The sequence below is a fragment of the Typha angustifolia genome, chromosome 9 (genome assembly GCF_048772165.1).
Source record: "Typha angustifolia cultivar Huaian chromosome 9, ASM4877216v1, whole genome shotgun sequence".
In the NCBI taxonomy this organism is placed as follows: domain Eukaryota; kingdom Viridiplantae; phylum Streptophyta; class Magnoliopsida; order Poales; family Typhaceae; genus Typha; species Typha angustifolia.
Window position 1 is genome coordinate 1,896,152 of NC_133247.1, and position 16,083 is coordinate 1,912,234.

Below are 16,083 nucleotides of genomic sequence, written 5' to 3' on the forward strand. Positions count from 1 at the left end.
GAAAAGAACAATATCACAGTTAAACATCGTTATAGAGCCACGTCATATGATCTTATTGAACTTAATTTATGGACGCAAAAGGCTTAGATCGACCGACGACCCAGTTCGTACACGTCAGCTGGAAGAAAATGACCTACCCCAGTTAAGCATGATCCATTAGTCATCAACAGTATCTAATCTCGTCATTAGTAGAGGAGGAGTTGAATTCTAATTACAATCCACGTGTTGCCAAGTAAGCTTGTCATCACATCATTCCAATTTGCAAGCTAGTTGCTGTCTAATTAAGTAGGATTAAGACGGTCACAACTTGTACGGTTGGGAAGAAAAAAACATGAAATTTTACTTTCAAAGTACGAGCCCACTAGTGCGGGCCAAGGATTTGGGCCTATTTGGGCCCAAATTAACTCTTATTTCAAGGAGGGGGGGATAGGGATGTAATAAAGTGCCACGTGGTTCACTTGTACACGTATACATCTCTGCGAGCACTCGGTCATCCACTACGATTTATAATCTGAGGTGCAGTACAAGTTTGTGCCTCAAAGATTAGGTATCTATTACCTCTTTTTTCTTCTGATAGCTTGAAGAATCTTTGAAAGTGATGACGATGAGAGAGACAGAGAGAGAGAGAGAGATAAAGCAAGCATGGGGCTATTGCATTTGATAAGATTAGTGAAGTGGTTAGAGTGTGAGTGGGGTCTAATACTATATAGCTTTGAGTTGGCCACACATGATGGATGTTCTACTACTCTCTCTGTGTTTTTTGGAACTATGCAGCAGTGCAAACTAATCCAATTTGGACTCACTCTTCTTCTACCAGGATATACTATCTGTCATGTTGTTGGGTTGGGTACTTGGGTTGCCTCTGCTACTCTATTCTCTTTCTTCCTTTTTCTCAATACATATATCTTTACAATATATTTAAAATAATATATATATATATAAATATATTTGTAATCTAAAAGAAAAAATTTGAAAGGTATAGAAAGTGAGACCTGGATGGATACCGTAGACAAGAGAGCTCCAAATCTAGATGGTACAGATATTGAGCACATTAGTAAACGAAAAGGTCAAAGTGACACCTGGATATGGTTAGAAAGATTCCAGGAACCTTTCAAAGATATGATGGTGTTGGCCATCCTCGGCCAGCAACAGTCCTCCCACTCACCCCTTTGATTAAAGTTTGAGATGTGTGCAAGATTCTTGTGAATTGTGCAATATCTACTGCCCGGAGCTAATCAACAATCAAATAAATTTTCTTAAATATAAAGGATAATTTAGGTCACCACATACTGTAGCTCACGTTTGAAACCTTTTATAATTCTATTTATACTATATTATATAATTTAGCAAAAGGATTTTATAAAACTTACTTTATCTTTTTAGCTTTTACTATGCCCCCCACATATTTTCTTTTGCCACATATAAATGTTGCCTTCTCTAGTAGGCAACTATAGCCGAGAGGTCCGTACAAGTACTTTAAATTTTAAATTTGAAATTTTTTGTCAGCGATTGTCTAACTAAATTTAATTTAAAATGATTTTTTAGGATTCTATTTTTTGATATTATTTTCTTCAAAATCCATTATTGGGACTAAGAGGCGAAGGAAGCTTCATTTCAAATAAAATTTACTCCAAGGGTCCACTTACATGCACACCCACTCTTTATTAAATAAATTAGAGGTTACTTAAATGCTCATTTAAGGGCCCGTACTTACTAAATTAATTGCTTAATTAGGTTTCACATTTCTCGAAGTGGCGATGCACTTTAAATAGCTTTGTTCCTGTCGGCTAGTTCATGCCACGATCATTACTTTTACGTCCTCCTCCTCCCTCCTCCAACAAACTACCTTCTTTTAAATTTAAATTTTTAGAATTTAAACAAGGTCTCGCCCATAGTAATGAAATTTTCTTTTGATGAACATGCTCGTTTGTCTTACGTTTTGTTTAAATTTTGTTGGCTTGCTTGTTGCTTAATTTGAGCACGAAGTTGAATGATTAGAAGATAATAGTATTCTGGAAGTCAAATATGAATTGTTACTAGACTCGTTGGAAGCTTCGAGTTACTTATTCCGAGCTTTTGACATATAGTGAGAAATTTGGAAGTATCCCACCATAAAGACCACTACTTTGCACGAAGAATATACTTTGACAGTCACGTGAAGTTAAATAGAAGAAATATAATAAAGTTATAAAAGGAGTGGGGGAAAAAAACATGAACACAATGTGATTCTAAGCCAATGCATGCATGCATGCATGCATGTGGAGCCATGCTCGTGACTGTAGATCTACTTGTATAAACCTTAGTGGAAACCAAGTTGGACTTCTCATCTAGCTACATTGCCATCACTAGTTGATGATAGGAATGGTAGCATTTGATGGGCATAAAAATAAAATACAAGACTTGTAATTAAAATTTATAATAAATGGTGTGAAAAAACATAGAATAGAAGAGAGATGAGATGAGATGGTGGTCCCCAAGTGCAAGGGGCTTTATGGAAAAATAAAAGAAGAAAAGGATCCATTTAGGTTGTGAGCTGTGACCCTTCTGAGGCTACAAGCCCTGCAATATAATCCTTCGGTTCATTTATCCTCCCCTCACATTTCCCTCTTCCCAAGGAATTGCCCATAGCTAGGGTACTCAACAGTGGTGTGGTCCATGGCAAAGGCCAAAAGGCAGAACCTCTCATTTATTTCTATTTCTCCAATTTTGGATAACTACTTCGTGAATAAAGTTTAATAAAAGTTGGAACTAAAGACAATCTTTTTAGGGTTATAACCTAATATTTACATTATAAAAAATAACTCTAATATTTATCTTATATAAATATTATCGGATTCCATTACCATACTTAGTCACGTGGATTGCTTCATCGGTAAAAGAAAAAAAGTATATTCACATAATAAGTACCCAACTTTTAACCCCTTTATTTTTGCTGTTGCTTTTGCTCATTGACTTTAGTTTGAAAAGAAAGAGAAAATTACGCTTTAGATTTCGTCGCTGTTGGATCTCATCCGATAAAACTTTCCACACATACCCCACCGCTTTCATGATTCCATCTCTCTCGCTTTCTCTAATTACACTTAGCCTCCTAAATTATAACCATTTTGCATATGCACTTTGAATTTTATTTATTTATTTATTAGACCTTGTGAACTAAAAAAAAAAGTATTAGCATAATTCTTTTATTTCATAGATCTTATGTGATAAAAAGTTTCTTACTTTGAAAGATCTGGATGGTAAATTAAGAAATAATTTAAGGGATATATGTAGAAAATGGTAATAATTTAGGGAGGTAAATATAATTAACCTAAGAAATAAATAAAGAGAAGATTCCACCTCACCTCTCTCTCTCTCTCTCTCTCTCTCCTCTCTCTCTCTCTCTTCCAAACACCTTATAAGTTATAACGCCCGTCCGTATCGTATCTCATCACACATATCATGTGACTCTCTCTCTAAAAAGTTTCTCTCTCTCTCTCTCTAGAAATGGGCTGCAACGGTTCGAAGCTACGCAACCAAGAACCCATCGTCCTCTGCCGTGGCCGCGCTGACCTCCTCGGCGCCGCCGTCCGCTACCGCGACTCCCTCGCGACCGCACACTCCGCCTTCTCCTCCTCCCTGGTGTCGCTCTCCTCCTCCCTCCACCACCTCCTCTCTCTCTCCTACCCCCGCCTCCCTCTCCCTCCTCACCGCAAGCCCGAGCCGTCTCCTCCTCCCTCCCACATCCACTTCCACCCCTCTGACTCCGACTCGGAAACCGAATCCGATAGCTCCTCCCTTGTTCACCACCTCCACTACGCGCGAAGCCAGCCCCCACCCAATTCCGTTTCATTCGAGCACCAACCACCGACTTCCGAAACAGTCAACTTTGGTTATTCCAATCCTTATGGCCATGCCGACGTGGGTAGGTTCTGGGGGGCCTCTTACTCCTACCCTTCTTCCGTGCCGCAAGCACATGATGCGGCGGCGCCACCGCCGCCGCCCTCGCCACCGAGGGCGAACACGTGGGATTTTCTAAACCCGTTTGAGAGCTATTACGGGAATTACTATTGGAATTCGAATTATTATACTCCAAGTCGGAGCTCGAAAGAGGTGAGGGATGAGGAGGGGATACCTGAGCTCGAGGCGGACGACGACGAGGTGGTGGTGAAGGAAGCTTATGGCGATCAAAAGTCGAGGGCTTCGGTTTCTTCTTCCGCTTCTCGAATGGAACGAAGCGATCGAGGAGGTAATGGGGAGCATGAGAAGGCCGAGGTGGTTGACAAGGGAGTGGTAAGTAATAAAGAGAGGAAGAGATTTGGGGATGTTTCGGACGTTGTGGATGAGATCAAAGCGCAGTTTGATAGGGCTTCGGAAGCTGCATTGGAACTTTCGACGATTCTGGAGGTGGGAAAGCAGAGATATCAACAGAATTCTTCCATATATGAAGGTAAAGACGGTTCTTTTAATCCTTTTCCTTTCAGAATTTACAATGCTTGTGCCAAAAAAAAAAAAAAAAAAAGGAAGAAGAAGAAGAAGAAGTGAGGTTTATTTAGCAAATCAGTAACATTGGTTCTTGAATTCTTTGATTTTTGAATCAGTTTCTTCGCGAATGGCATCCTTGGACTTTGAAGAGGATAGTCTTTCATCAACAATGCAGAGACTTTATGTTTGGGAGATGAAGCTTTACAACGAAGTGAAGGTATGCCAAATTAGTTCTGTTCTTAAAAGGTGTCCTTGATTTAATTAACAGACATAACCCAAGAGTATGGGTGGCATTTTAATTGCTTGCTTGATGATTAGAGATCTGATGAGATTTCTTTCTTTTTTTCCCTAGTCTTTAATACAATTTTTCTCTGACAGGACTTTGTAGTGCTTTACACAAGTAGCTTATATCTGTTGTTCTAAATGCCTACCAGATTGTTAACAGTCTATATTATTTATAACCACTGTATAGAAACTTCAAAAAAGTGAAATTTGCATGCTCTTGTCATAGTTGGTCGCAACATTTTGGCATTTTTTTGTTTGGTTACTTTGTTATTCTTTTCTTTTCATGATGTTTTCTGTCTTGAGCAATATATTATTTTGCAGGCCGAGGAAAAAATGCGGTTACATCTCGCTAAGAACTCAAAGCGGCTGAAACGCTTGGATCAAATGGGTGCAGAAGCTCATAAAATAGATTCCACTCGGAAACTGATCAAGAAATTGTCAACAAAAATCAGAATCACGATTCGAGTTGTCAATTCCATATCTAGCAAGATAAACAAACTAAGGGATGAGGAGTTGTGGCCGCAGATAAATGCACTAATCCAAGGGTATGATCTTCTCCATGCTTGGCTGTTTAACTTGCTATCTCCAAGATTCTTGATGTCAAACCATACGTGCGAGAGTACTTTTAAATAACAAAGATGTTTCTGCAGGTTTGTGAGGATGTGGAGAGTTATGCATCAATGCCATCAAATGCAGTGTCAAGCTATTTCAGAAGCTAAAAACTTAGATTCTATGGTGTCTGGTGGAAAAATCGGTGGAGCAATTATGCAGCTTGAACTGGAATTGATGAAGTGGATTGCCAATTTCTCTTCTTGGGTTAATGCTCAGAGGAACTACATCAAGGCATTGAACGGATGGCTCGCACTATGTCTTAATTATGAGCCTAAAGTGACAGTTGATGGAGTTCCTCCTTATTCTCCTGGAAGAATAGGTGCTCCTCCTGTGTTTGTTATCTGTAACGTTTGGTCTCAAGCTATGAGGAGGATATCTGAGAGGGAAGTGGTTGACGCCATGCAGGCTCTTGCTACTTACTTGCGGCATCTCTGGGAGCAGCAGAATGTTGAGCAACATGAAAGGATGATTGCGATGAGAGAAATGGATAGGTGGTTTAAGGCTAAGGAAAAGAATGCAGAAGAAATTCACAGAGAAGTGGATGCACTAAACAAGAAATTAGCCCTGGTACCTGGCCAGAGTAGTCTGCCTTGGTATATCCATCAAGTGCATGAGAGCTACTCTCCTGAAGCAAGTGGTCTTCAGATAGGTTTACAACATATCTTTGAGTCCTTGGAAAATTTTACTACCAGTTCTTTAGAAGCTTTTGAGGAACTCCTCAAACATGCTGAGAGGAAAGAGTAGCCAAAGAGAACGCACAAGTACCATATACCTGTGTGGAGATTTTCTATGCTATCTATTAGTGACCTTTGAGCGGTGAAGGCCAGATAACCGATCGGTGATGACATACTAAATGAAGCAGATGTTTTCCTCGAGAATGTCCATATAAACCAGAAAGGATCTTGTAAGCTTCATCGAGCTACAACCGAGATTGAATCTGCCAAGACAGTGGAAATGTTGAGCAAGATGAAGGCTGTGAAGTAGTTTTTGATTGAAGCCTGCTGGCATTAGAAGGCTCTCATCATTGAGAAGGCTGTATTCTGATCATTAATCTTATTCTCCAGCTTAGACCTTAGAGATCATCTGGCCAAAAGCTTCATCTGCGTCTCAGTTGCAGTCCAGTGTTTATATACATAAAACGCGTAGTATCCAACAACAGTAGAGATATGGTATTAGATTAAGCAGAGCGACAGATGACATTCCACGAGCGGATGATATTTATCAATATGCTTTGGTAAACCCCTTGTACATGTATTAGCAGTGTCTTTTGTAGAAATACACTACATGGGATGTGTATATTAGGGTGCAGGAGTTAGGACAATTTATTTTGTTCTTCATCCTTGGAAATTTCTTGTTTTGCCTGCTTCTTTCTCTATAATGGAAGAAAATTTTGCGTGTTCCTTTTGGCTCTCATCTGATTAAAAAAAATAATTGCTTCTCATATTAAAGAATCCATCTTTATCTGCAGAGTAAGTTCAAATTGTGGATGGGATTGTTGAAGTCAGCAAGTATATGATGTATATTTCTCTCTTGAGTTAATATAAAACCACAGCTTCGTAGTATCCAAGAATAAGTTATTCAAGGCCTCGAGGACTTCTCAATTAGCGAGAGAACAAGAAATATAAACTTGTTAACCTTCTGACTTTTATTGAGGTTTTTTTAAAAAAATAAAATAAAATTCTCTGAAACCACTCTTCAATCTGATGCTAAAAGTGAATATGGGCTAAATAACATCTTGAATTTATGACTCGACATACTAATATATTTATAACACGATTATAATTCGAGTAACTCATTTATAATATAATCTAGATAATTTATATAAATTTAAATAACTGCATCACCTAATAACCTGATATTAGATAGGGGTGGAAAGTTTTGAACTCAGAATCCTTATAAACAATTAATCTAAATATGTCAATAAAAGCAATAGATAATGCAATAGATAATGACGCTCTTCTATCTTTCTAACACGAGATCTTTGTGCTCAGTAGATTTGGTAGGTATGCTGTTCTAGATAATATCCGGATAAAGATCGCATTTATGCGCGAATAAATCCCTTTCTTCTTATGCTAAAAAGTTTGGTATAATAGTAATGATATCTTAAGGCAGCTTATATTGGAACCGAATAGCCCTTATAACATTCCAGTAGGAGTTGGTATTGGAATCATTCGTTGGAATCCATCTACCAACCTTAATTATAAACATAATTATCTTCTAAGAGCTTAATGAAGTTGTTTACCACTTCCATCTCCTCTTTATCGACAACGACAGGGATAAGCCCACGTGACAAGGCTTTGTTTAATGATCCTTTTTGTGGCTCTAAATCGCAAACTCAGAGAACATAAGAAGGAGTCTGGCAGATGGTGATGGTGGATTCTATAGTTTATTAAGTAATTTAATTAATTAACTAATGGGTTTATTCCTAATATATCTCGTTTGTCTGTTCTGGGTTTGGATTACTTATTTACTAATCCCAATGCTTAATAATATCTTATCTATATAGTTTTTTTTTTAAAAAAAATAGTGGAAAAGATGCAGAGATTTATTATTTCTTTCTATCACTTCACAGATGCCAACATCATCTTTAATGCTTTACAACTTGAAGCTTTCACGATTCACGAGACAGTTAAAAACTCCCAGAGAGAGGCAAATGGAACAGGAGAGTTTGAATTTTATTTTTTTTAATTAACAAAATCACCTTGCATTTTATTTTAATTATTATTTACGGCATTTTATTGCATCAAAAAATTTAACTTTAACCTAATAATAACTGATAAAATAAAGAGTATTTTATTATATTTTTATATCAAAATGCAAAATAACTAAAGCCACGGGTCTATCGTTTGATCTTAGAATATAATTCCGCTTTTATTTTTATCTAAATATTATGAACTTATTCAAGGTTTTATACGATAGCTATTCCTTAAGAAAATTAACATTATCTTTAAATATTAAAAATAAAATATATGTAATAAGAAATTCTCGAGTAGTGTATAAATAATAATAAAATTAAAATACATTGAACTTTCTAAGTTATAAAACTCGGTGAATATCAACGACCAGCATAACAACAAATTTTATCACAAAAATCTAAACAAAAACGACACAAAAAAATTAGGCTAATGTAACTACAAAAGCGACATCAGTAGTAGTAATAGTAACTGCGAAGACAACAACAACTATAACTACTATCGAGGAGGGGGCGACAGTAAGAACAATATAACAATACGGATGTCGAAGACAATAGATTCGAGGAGACAATAAAGAGGAAAAAAACGATGGCGATGTAAAAAGATAGAGAAAAAAAAGAGAGGGAGACTAGTGAGGTGGAAGTGGCCCAAATTATTACGTATACAGTGCTTTAATAATGAAGAAATAATTGGTTTAAACTATACACATAGCTTAAAAAATAAAATTAAAGTTTAGAGTGACTTAAGTTTGTAGGGGACGCAGAAATTGAGATCAGTGACGAGGATGCCAATTGGCAGTTTCCATTCTACACCCTGGTGACCGTTACTGTTCAAAAGACCCAACACAGCCCAGTGGTTATACTTTATATGTAATTAAGTATAAAGAAGTGGAAGTTTATGCCAAGTGGATCACTAAGCAAGTCGAAATTACATTTCCAACCCTCCCATTATTGAAAATTCCCCTCTGTTTCTGCCTAGAAACCGCGAGGACGAAATCCCTGAAATTGTGGAAAATTTATGCCCGGAAGGACACTTCAAAAGGACTTCGCAGTAGTCTATACTCCTGCGATTCATGGACTATTAATTAATAAGAAATTAAAGAGGTGCTCATGTGTACTATCGACAAAGAGAACAATGGAATTAATTCTTTGAATGACTATTTGTCGCATTAGCTTATAATGAAGCATACTTTGGTTTATAATCTGGTAAAATATTGTGATGCGTTACTCTGGTATGTATGTATTGATTGAAAGGGTCTCAAAGTTCTTTTATCGGTTACGCCTTACTCTTTTAATTATTTTTTAAATTTCTATGATTTATGGAGAAATACAGGGTGCGAAAGGGAAGAAATCCACCTCGAAAAAATATCGCCAGGAGTCTATTTGCAAATATGTGGGGGGAAATGATGGATATTTACAGAAAAGCCCTAGAAAGTATTTATCCCGAAATGTAGAAAATATTTGGTCATCATTATAATCTATATAAAGTACGCAAAAGGCAGTGAGAGCTAGCTAGCGAGATAGATCGCTTCTTTTTCTTCCCCTCCCCCTCACCCTCCCCATCCCCATCCCCACGCACACGAGCAAAACTGCAAAAGAGGAATCATTAAACTTCCATCCCTCTTTCCTTTCTTCTATCAGATTATCTCTTTCTACTCTTCTTGATCCATTCCGCAGGTAATAGGAGACTTCGGGGAAGTAGAGAGTAGCGAGAAGTAGACGGACTATCTTTATAGATTACTAGAGTTGGTGAGTTGTTGGGTAGTTTTTGATGGGTTGCTGCAGCTCGCTTCTTCGGGCGGAGACCCACCCGGAGAAGCCAAACCACCACCGGCTAAGTCAACAACGCCCGTCCTTCTCCCTCCGTCAAGGGGCGGCGGCACCGGCCATGGCAGCGGCCGCACGAGGCGGCGAGGTCCCTGCCTTCGCCGTGTTCTCTTTGGCCGAGCTCAGCGACGCGACCGATGGCTTCGCCGCCGCGAATATAGTCTCTGAGAGCGGCGAGAAGGCGCCCAATCTCGTCTACAAGGGTCGGCTCTCGAAGCGCCAGTGGATCGCCGTCAAGAAGTTCACCAAGTCGGCTTGGCCCGACTCCAAGCAGTTCGCGGTTAGAATTGGTGCTATTTTTTTATTTAATTTTCTTATTGTCGCTTTATTTTGATTTTTGAGTTGATTGGATCGATCGAATTGGGGTTTCTTTGTTAAGGAGGAGGCTTGGGGAGTTGGGAAGCTGAGGCACAAGAGGTTGGCCAATTTGATCGGATATTGCTGTGAGGGAGACGAGAGGCTTCTCGTTGCCGAGTACATGCCAAACGATACCCTTGCGAAGCATCTCTTCCACTGTATGTGCTCAATTTCTCGTGTTCTTGATTCCAAGATGCGTTTTTTTTTTTTGCTTTGCTTTCTAAGATTGGCGTTTGGTTCTTAATTCACGGGGTATGATTTAAGTGAGTAAAGAAATGGTAAGTGGATTTCTTTCCACTCTAAAAGAAGGGAACTTTCCTGGAGCGCTCTGGTGAATTGGAGAGCATATAGGCTTCGGAGTGAGGTTCCCTTTTTCTTATGAAAGAAGTTCTTGCCTTGTGTTGTCGGTTCAAATTAAGCAGAGAGATCTTATACATGATATGGGTTTGGCTATTCTTGAGGCCGTCCGAATCCCCTTCAAATCATTCGATTGTAAATCCACTAGGTTAGAATGCATTGAGCCAAGGCCCTTCAGGTCATTGAAAGAAGATTTTTCCCCTGATCATGCAGGATCTGTGTTTGTATTGCATCTTAATCGAGTCAAATTTTCATGAGAAAGTAGTCTAAATGCTGATTTTTATTACTTTTTGACTCTATAAACATATTACATTTTTCTCTTTTGTCTGTTTAATTTCTTGTACAGGGGAAAATCAAACTATTGAATGGGCTATGCGTCTGAGAGTTGCGTACCATATTGCTGAAGCATTGGAATACTGTAGTAATGAGGGCCGACCTTTGTATCATGACCTAAATGCATACAGAGTCCTTTTTGATAAGGTAAATTGTCAATTCCTTTTGGGAAAATCTATGTTGAAGCTTTTTTAGTTTTTCTACATTGTACCAGCAGTTAATGATCCATCATCAATTTCTGAATGTATATAGCACTTATGTTACAAGTTTCTTTGAACTCTGAATTTTGTGGCATTTTTATTGGAAAGCTTTGTATACATGATATATTTATTTTGCTTTGTCCATTTTCTTTTTTAAGTTTTAGTTGTAGTTATGATTTTGCTCATAGAAATTCCTATTTAAAGGATAACTGCTTCGTGTTATTTGTTTTTGTGTAATATTGGAGTGAATTTATTGCTGATTTTGAAAAGAAGTTATATAATGTCAGGTTTTGTCGAGTTGATCTTTATTATTTCCTAGAGTGCAATACTGTTGGAAAAACCTATTTCGAGCAAAGTTTATCTTATATGCAGCTTAGGGTGTAGGTAGTTCCATAATTTCTCTATTTCTTGTTTTCTATAGCATGCTGGTTTTTGAAACTTTTTATAATGCTTTACGACATTATTTAATGTGAATGATATTGTCTTTGTCCAATTTTAGGACTTTAACATCTGTAGTTTATATATGCAAACTTCTGGTATTTAATTGCAACTTCTCTTCATAAATCAGCTTGTCTGTTTTCACTCTTTGCAGCATGGTAATCCACGTCTTTCATGCTTTGGTCTTATGAAAAACAGCAGGGACGGAAAAAGTTATAGCACAAACCTAGCTTACACACCGCCAGAATATCTAAGAAATGGTACTTTTTTTTTCAAAAGCTTTTTGTTACTTGTAAGAAATATCATTGTGTGCTTTTCGGGTTGATGATAAGTTATGGTTATCCTAGTTGTACATGGTGGAGATTGGAACTATTACTGTACCTTTTGCTAGTCTCACATTTCCAAGGCCTTAATGGACTATAACTTGTTTCAAACTTTCAATAACTACAGAAAGTGGGTTTATAACATGCCAATGCACTTGTAATAGAATATATCTGTTGGCATCTCTAAACATGCTAATGTACTTAATGTCACTTTCTCTGAAAATCCTCAACCGAGTAACTTTGACACAATCCAACTTTTAAATTTCTCCACATCTGAAAGTGAACTACAAAATCTACTGGACAGCAGAAGAAAATAAAATTCTTTTCCAAGAAGGAAAAACATTTAAGCTTCAAATCATGACTTCATTTTTCCAGGAAGGGTAACTCCGGAGAGTGTCATATTCAGCTTTGGCACCGTACTTTTGGATCTTCTCAGTGGAAAGCGCATCCCTCCTAGTCAAGTAAGTTTTTCTCATCTATAATGTTTTATGAAATTTGCAGATATAATTTATTTTGTTTATCTTTGGTACAAATTGTTGGGGCTTGATTGGCTTTTCTTTCTCTGTATCTAGTGTAGTTCAATATCAAGCCAATAAGATAGAATTTAGAAATTCTACTGCTACAAGTATGGAAATTATGGTACATTTGTGTATTACTTTCACTTTTTACTTTCAAGCTCGTAATTCTGCTTAGATGACGGTAATATGATTCAAAATGATTGTTCAATTGAACTTACTGATACAAGGCGATGCTTCTTCCTTCTTGTAGAGGTGATATACAAAGGTAGGGTTGGACTTAGGGGTGAAAACGGATCGGATACGGATCGGATAGTGCTCAACCCATATCCGGATCCGTATTTTTAGTTCGGATACGGATTCGGATACGGATATTGGACGGATAGCAAAATTTAAAACCATATCCTAACTAAACGGATACGGATAATTTTCGGATAAAGGATCAGATCTTAAACGAATATTGATTAATTTTAAAATAATTATAATATTTTATTTAAATATAATTAACATAAAATTATTAAGAGTTTTACAACAAATAATTTTTTTGTATGTCAAATATATAAAATTAAAGAAATTAATCTCTATAAATAATATATAATATATTATTAGTAATAATATTAATACTTACTATTTAAATAAGCAAACTAAAAACTGTAAATCATTTAAAAAAATATATGCGGGTAAACGGATATCCGATATCCGTATCCGAATTCGAAAAATTTATCCGACCCGTATCCGAATCCGTATCCGAATCCGATCCGAGTCGTGTCGGATAGTAGGTCGGGTCGGAGTTAATCCGACCCGTTTTCACCCCTAATTGGACTTGTTAGATAGGCATTATATATTGTATACTGATAGCTGCAGAGCTACTTATACCTACACATTAAATTGATGGGTAGTGTCTGCTGTCACGGAAACTTATATTGCTGGAAGTAGGCATGTTTCGGACTGTACAATAAATGGCTTTTTACTCATGTCTCCTGCATTATTTCTCCAAATTTAGCTGGCAGTGTATCACTCTGGCAAAATGGTATCTAGTCGTCTGACATCATCTTATTTTTCTCCAATTCTTTTGTTGAATAGAACTTCTAACTATAGGTTTGTCTGTTTAATGTATGTATTATCTGTCTTCTTATCAAAATACCAGTCTTTTTGTGATAAATTTGATCCTTTGGACTTGTGGTTCTAATATATGAACTATTTGATTAGTTCAGTATCTCTTACCTTTGCTTATATCTGTCTAAAAAGCCTGCCCAAAACCTAAATTTGTATCCAAATAAATGTCATATTTTCCTCTTAAATGAGTATATTATTGCAAGACTGTAATGAGCTTCTGATCTTGTTTGTGAATGAAAATACAAACTGCTTATTCTCTACTTCACCTGTACGTTTTTTAATGAAGTTATATACACACACACACACTTTAACCATGTTGTCTCTGTCACAAAATTGAGTAACTCAATGTAGGAAGCAATTCGGTTTTCAAGGTGTTCCAAATGGCAACTTAACCTTGCATTATCTATAGATAACTCAACTAAACCATCTGTTCATCATGTCCATCAGTTGCAAGTATTTTGAAATATTTTCACGAAACTGAGGTTCTGCATGCAGGCATTGGATATGATAAGAATTAAAAATATTCCGCTACTGATGGATTCACATCTGGAGGGAAAATTTTCAACAGAAGAAGCGACTACACTTGTGGACCTTGCTTCTCAGTGTTTACAGTATGAGCCTCGGGATCGACCCAATACAAATAAGCTGGTCTCAATACTTGCACCTTTGCAAACAAAATCAGAGGTAATGCTTACCAGTACTTCTAGATTAGTCATTAGAACAACATTGTGGCATGAGCCTCTGCTAGGAAGAGATTGAATCACAAAAGGTACTCTGATTTCATTCTTAGGATCAAGTCACGAACTGAAAGTCATTCCATATATTCTGGTTATTTTTCTCACCATTTATAAACTGTAATGATCAATTAATGGTTTGGAACTAGATATTCTTCTCTCTAGTTTCTTATCAAGACAGAAATGGTTAGATGCTCATGAACATAATGATTTAGCATAAGTTTTCACTATAGATTTTTTTTAATCATGTTGAAGAATGTTCTTTATGCATATGTTATTATGATTGAATAAGTTCCATATATTTGAGAATTTGCCTGCACAATAGCTTCTGTACTGAAGTAAAATCCACATATTTTTTGCCCCAAAGAAAATTTTTCATTTAGGTTAGTCCTGGCATGAAAATTCAAAACTTTGAGCAGGTGCCATCACATGTGATGCTTGGAATTCAAAGGCATGAGGAAGCTCCTCCTACTCCGCAGAACCCTCGTTCTGCAATGGGAGAAGCCTGTTCCAGAATGGACTTAACTGCCATCCATCAGATTTTAGTAACAACACACTACAGAGATGATGAAGGAACTAATGAGGTATATGTGAAGTTTTTCAATTGATTGCTGCTTTGTAATGTAGTGAACCGTGACTCACATATGGAGGTGAAAGATAAGCTTTGTTTTTATATCCTCTTTTTTTTTTTTGTTGCATCAGTTATCATTCCAGGAGTGGACTCAACAGATGAGGGATATGCTGGATGCCCGAAAGAGGGGGGACTTTGCTTTCCGCGATAAAGATTTCAAGACAGCTATTGACTGTTATACTCAGGTACTGCTTTTACATATGGTTTGGAGTTTGGACATAGTTCGTATTCATCCTCTGGTCATGTGATCGATTAAAACCTGCATTCAAATGCATATTGAGATTCATGATGCATCAGATTTTGATCTTGTATAAGTAACCACCTAATGTAAGCACTTGTGCTGCCATTCGATGCAGTTTGTTGATGTGGGAACAATGGTCTCACCCACAGTATATGCAAGGCGGAGCCTTTGCCACCTTATGTGCGATCAAGCTGATGCTGCTCTCCGGGATGCAATGCAAGCACAATGTGTTTACCCTGATTGGCCCACAGCTTTCTATATGCAGGCAGTTGCTCTTGCCAAGCTGCAGATGCACAGTGATGCTACGGACATGTTGAATGAAGCAGCAGGGCTAGAAGAAAAGCGGCAAAAAGGTTCTTGAAGCTATTGGCAAAAAAATTTATTGGCCCTATTCGCTGTGTCTTTGTTGATGAGAAGTGTTAGTCTCTTTCATGATATCTGCAATTAGTAGGCCTCTTGGGAAATATGTATAATAGAAAAAAAAAAAGCTCTTTGATTATGCATTTGCCTTCCGTTTGGTGCATTCTTTGGCCCCGTGTATATGAACGCTACAGTCAAACCGGACTGGGTTCTTCTATTTGTTTGTTTAGTTGCCAAGAGTAAAAGGTTTTTGTTTATCTGATTGTTGAAAGCTTTATTTCGCATTCTTGCCTGCTCTACAGAATTATCTGAGTGGAGATCATTTGCTTTGCGGTTCATTCTTATATGTGGTTGGAAGAACAGAGGGCAGTTATACCTCCCTGTATACCAAAGATTTGGGACAGATTGTTCCAGATCAAAGATAATTGTTTCTTTGTTTGGAAAAATATCTTCTTTTCAATTTCTCATCTTGCCAATTCTGAGCAGCTTGTTGGTTAAGCTTGCTCTGGATTGCACCAACTCCTGGATCAGTGTAAGATATACCTCTAATATCAAGGTTTGCATTGCAAAATCTTAGTACTAACTTTTTATAAGCTCTTTA

General features: G+C 37.3%; 2 protein-coding genes across 2 annotated transcripts; both read left to right on the forward strand.

Annotated features, from left to right (window-relative positions):
- Window positions 1–3,444: 3,444 nt before the first annotated feature.
- Window positions 3,445–6,764, forward strand: LOC140766894 (uncharacterized). The gene is made up of 4 exons (XM_073106568.1): window positions 3,445–4,426; window positions 4,578–4,678; window positions 5,068–5,291; window positions 5,397–6,764. The coding sequence occupies exons 1-4, from the start codon at window positions 3,484–3,486 to the stop codon at window positions 6,100–6,102; spliced, it is 1,974 nt and encodes a 657-aa protein (XP_072962669.1). The 5' UTR covers window positions 3,445–3,483; the 3' UTR covers window positions 6,103–6,764.
- Window positions 6,765–9,587: 2,823 nt separating this feature from the next.
- On the forward strand, window positions 9,588–15,739 carry LOC140766895 (serine/threonine-protein kinase BSK1-2-like). The gene is made up of 9 exons (XM_073106569.1): window positions 9,588–10,157; window positions 10,257–10,392; window positions 10,938–11,071; window positions 11,717–11,822; window positions 12,261–12,346; window positions 14,012–14,200; window positions 14,670–14,834; window positions 14,953–15,066; window positions 15,238–15,739. Exons 1-9 carry the CDS (start codon window positions 9,822–9,824, stop codon window positions 15,481–15,483), a joined length of 1,512 nt encoding a protein of 503 aa, XP_072962670.1. The 5' UTR covers window positions 9,588–9,821; the 3' UTR covers window positions 15,484–15,739.
- The last annotated feature ends 344 nt before the right edge of the window (window positions 15,740–16,083 follow it).

Bases quoted from the DNA above. Each gene is read 5' to 3' on its own strand.
- LOC140766895 (XM_073106569.1), top strand. From the start codon at position 9,822: ATGGGTTGCTGCAGCTCGCTTCTTCGGGCGGAGACCCACCCGGAGAAG. The intron at 10,158-10,256 runs GTTAGAATTGGT...TTCTTTGTTAAG, and splicing joins CCGACTCCAAGCAGTTCGCG to GAGGAGGCTTGGGGAGTTGG. The intron at 14,835-14,952 runs GTATATGTGAAG...TTGTTGCATCAG, and splicing joins ATGATGAAGGAACTAATGAG to TTATCATTCCAGGAGTGGAC.
- LOC140766894 (XM_073106568.1), top strand. From the start codon at position 3,484: ATGGGCTGCAACGGTTCGAAGCTACGCAACCAAGAACCCATCGTCCTC. The intron at 4,679-5,067 runs GTATGCCAAATT...ATTATTTTGCAG, and splicing joins AGCTTTACAACGAAGTGAAG to GCCGAGGAAAAAATGCGGTT. The intron at 5,292-5,396 runs GTATGATCTTCT...ATGTTTCTGCAG, and splicing joins ATAAATGCACTAATCCAAGG to GTTTGTGAGGATGTGGAGAG.